General features: G+C 40.2%; 1 protein-coding gene across 1 annotated transcript; it reads right to left on the bottom strand.

The window, feature by feature from the left end:
- Positions 1-510: 510 nt before the first annotated feature.
- On the bottom strand, positions 511-3,181 carry LOC106780643. The gene has a single exon (XM_014668939.2). It carries the CDS (start codon positions 3,064-3,066, stop codon positions 691-693), a length of 2,376 nt encoding a protein of 791 aa, XP_014524425.1. The 5' UTR covers positions 3,067-3,181; the 3' UTR covers positions 511-690.
- Positions 3,182-3,681: the final 500 nt, after the last annotated feature.

The following is a 3,681-nucleotide window of genomic DNA, read 5'->3' as shown; positions in this document are numbered from 1 at the left end:
AAATTTCCATCATTTGGCCATCAAGGAAACAGGGCTGGTAATGTAAAATGGATTTAATTTGATGTTGACGCCTAAATTTGAAGAGAACACTGAAAAGATGGACATCACAGATCAGGTTTCCCTTCTTACAGTCGACGAAATTGATAAATCATGAAACGTGACTAATAACAAACATACATCAATAGTTGTCTCTGTTGATTTTTAAAAGTTAATACTATCAACCTTAACAGAATGTAGACCGAAATTCTACCACAGGATATACTAACAACCTTCACAGTAACTGATAATGCATGGCGTTCCAAAGAATTCAACTATCCAATAAATCAATTTATTAATCCGACAAAAGATCACACAAATAAATGTTTCTAATATTTCTATAACTATCTGATCATATTTTTTCAACAAGATACTTGGTCAGAAGAAGGTGAAATATCAACTGGAAGTGAGCATCAAACATAATTAAAATTGCTAGCAAGAATAAAAGAACAGAGAAATGCAAAACACAATAAGTTTCCATAACTTGTGACTTCATCTCAAGATAATAAAAGGTAACAATTACCCTAATTAAAGGTCCTGGTTTCAAAATAAGCTCTGTACATTATAATTATAATTATAAACATAAGCAACCAGCAGCCTTGAATTTGGTATGAACTAAATTTAATCGAATTATACTGAAAAAGCTAAACCTTACTAAGCAGTTTCTCCTTCAGTAGTTGGAGCACTTTCAACAGGATCAGAAACCTTGCCATTAGTATTCACTTCTTTCAATTGTTTCATTTTTTCCTCCAAAGCCAGAACCCTCTCATTCAGTGATTCAACTCTACTCACGTAAGCTTCAAATTTACCAGACCATTGAGATTCAAAATCAGTACAGTTCTTTTCAAACTCCATCACAAAATCCCTTAACTTCGCCCTTTCTTCTGCTTCTTTCTTTAGACGTTCTTTCTCCACCTCCACCACAGTCAAAACAAGACCCCCAGAGCCAGGAACATCAGCGTAGAGTGGTTCGTCACCCTGAGGATAGCGTGCTCTATATTCAGCAAAAGCCTTTCGTGTTTCTTTCAAGGCTTTTCTATATCCATCGACAAGGCTTTGCATCATATAAAGTTCTTTCTCAAACCTATATATCTCCATCTGTCTTTTCTGACTCTCCTCAAACTTCGCTTTATGCAAATGTTCAATCAAGTTATCTCGCTTTTGTAGCTCATTCATTAAGAGTTGCTGATTCATTGTAGATTCTTCGCAAGCCTGATCTTTTGTGGCATACATCATTCTAGCTTTCCCCACCCAATGTTCCACCTGTTCGATGCATGTTTCAAAGTCCACTGGTTTGGTGTTCCACGGGCTATCACTTCTCAGCCTCTTATTACTGCCATTCAAAGAATGATGAGAGTTATGATTATCCAGGCCAAGGTTGTCTCTCTTGTGACCATTACCAAAAAGTGATGAACCAGAAATCATCTGAGACTCATCCCTGGATGACAGGAAATCCCCGACCGGATTGTCACGAAGATCAATCCCAGAACCAAAAGGCAATTGTTCAGCATCCATCACATGAGCGAGACCATTCCCAGAAGCTATCCCCTCCATAGGAATACACTTTGGAGAGAGATGGAACCCGCCCTCGTGCTCATCCTCTTCTCCATCCTCCTCCTCCTCCTCCTCCCCTTCCTCTTCTTGCTGCCCATCTTCTCCCTCTTCTTCTATCATTTGTTCACAGCCCAGACCCTTCACATCACCATGACAGGGCCGCAGAAATGGCTCTTCCACACAGCTCTTTTGATCCATAAGCCACATCCCAGGCTCTTCAACGTCCTTAACCTGCTCAAAGTCCATCATTTGTTCCTGTCCACCCTGCTCCTTCTCCACTTCAACCTTCTCAACATTATTGTCTTGCCCAAGACTCAACTCAATGTGGTGCTCCTGCAATTCTTGAACCTGCCCTTCGAATTCCTGAACCTGCCCTTCCAATTCCTGAAACCGTCCCTCTAACTCCTGAACCTGACCCCCATCAACCTCATCCATCTTAACATCCCCACTCCCATCCACCTCTTCCTTTACCCCCTCCTCATCTTCATCTTCCTCTTCTCCTTCCTCCTTCACCTCGTTCTCCTCTTCCCCCACCTCAACGGCCATCTCCAACAACTCCTTATGTTGCGTCTTAATCATAAGCTGCAAATGCGAAGCATAATAACAATTCACCAACTGCGGCGCCCTCAATTCCTTCTCAACCATACACCAAATCATTCCTGCCCAATCAATCTTCTCGAAATTCCCCTCCTTGATCAAATCCAACCACCCTATAATTTCACCAGCCATCATACAAGTCTCATAAGGCAAAAGCATCCAATGATACACTAACTCCTCAACAAACGCAGTAGATTCATTCAAGTCTACTGAATCATCGACCACAGCAACGGCAGCAGCGGCGCCAACGGTCTTCTTCGGCAGCTTCAGGGCGCGGCCGAGATCGGCGCGGCTGACATTGATCCTAAGCCCGTTGACGTAGCCGCATCGATAATTGGGGGCATAGCTAGCGATGAGCTGCGCAAGGAGATCGGCGCGGAGCGCTGAATCGAACTCAACGTGGACAAACTCCCAGAGCCCCAGACGCTTCAAGAGGCTCTGGTGTTTATCGAATTCAAGGGTTTTCGCAGGAGTGAAGGGAATAGGTTTTAGGGTTTCGACGATACCCGGAATCTTCTCCCGCCATTTTTTCTCCTTCGCGGTCCTCTTGTTACCCATTTTCTTCTTCTTGCCCGAGCGTCGTGTGGCAGTACCGCCTCCTCCGATGGCGCCGCCGGGGACATTGGGTTCCGCGTCATCAGGCTCTGTATCGTCAACGGTTACTATGGGAATCGTTTCAAGCATCATAGAATCATGATCTTGGTTAGTGTTAGAAAATTGAGGATCGGAGTCGGGTAGGGTTAGGGTTTCAGTTTGGGGAGATTGGGAAACGGTGGGTGGAGACTTTTGCGGGGAAGATGGGTCCTTTGATTGGCATTGTTCGGCGGCGCTAGGGTTAAGGTCTTCGTCGGAGATTTCACTCTCGATTGGGTTGGTCATGGCGAGAGGGAAAAGAAGAAAAGGGAAAATTTTTCGAAATGGTGAGAGAGTGAACTGTCGGAGATCAAAGGCGAAGTTTTTTATTCTCTTAACACGGGTTTGGAGTGCAAAGTGGGAACAGTTTCACTAATTGGGCCTTGAGATATTAACTTTTGTCTTTTCAGATTCTTCTTACACATTATATTTTTAATATCAATACAAATTTAAAATACTCTTAAAGATATCACAAATATTGTGATATTCAATCAAATATATTTAAACATTAAACAAATCTTATTAAATGTAATGGTGGGAATTTTTTTAAAGGATTTTATTGAGATTTTCAAAATATTAAAAAATATTTGAATTTTAATGAATTATTTTCTTAGTTAAATACTTTTAAAAAAAAAATCATGTGTAAATATCATTTTTAAATCGAATATGTTATTCAGATTTTTCTTGACCAAAATCTTACAGTCTCATTACTTTCTTCCAATTTCAAATATATATATATATATATATATATATATATATATATATATATATAAAATTTATGTTTATTATTATTATCATAATATAACTAACAAATATATAATAAAAGGTTTTTTCTTTGTAAAAAAAAATAAAGGATAAGCT

This window comes from Vigna radiata, unplaced genomic scaffold (assembly GCF_000741045.1).
Source record: "Vigna radiata var. radiata cultivar VC1973A unplaced genomic scaffold, Vradiata_ver6 scaffold_149, whole genome shotgun sequence".
Taxonomy (NCBI): domain Eukaryota; kingdom Viridiplantae; phylum Streptophyta; class Magnoliopsida; order Fabales; family Fabaceae; genus Vigna; species Vigna radiata.
This window is presented reverse-complemented; position numbering and strand designations above follow the sequence as displayed.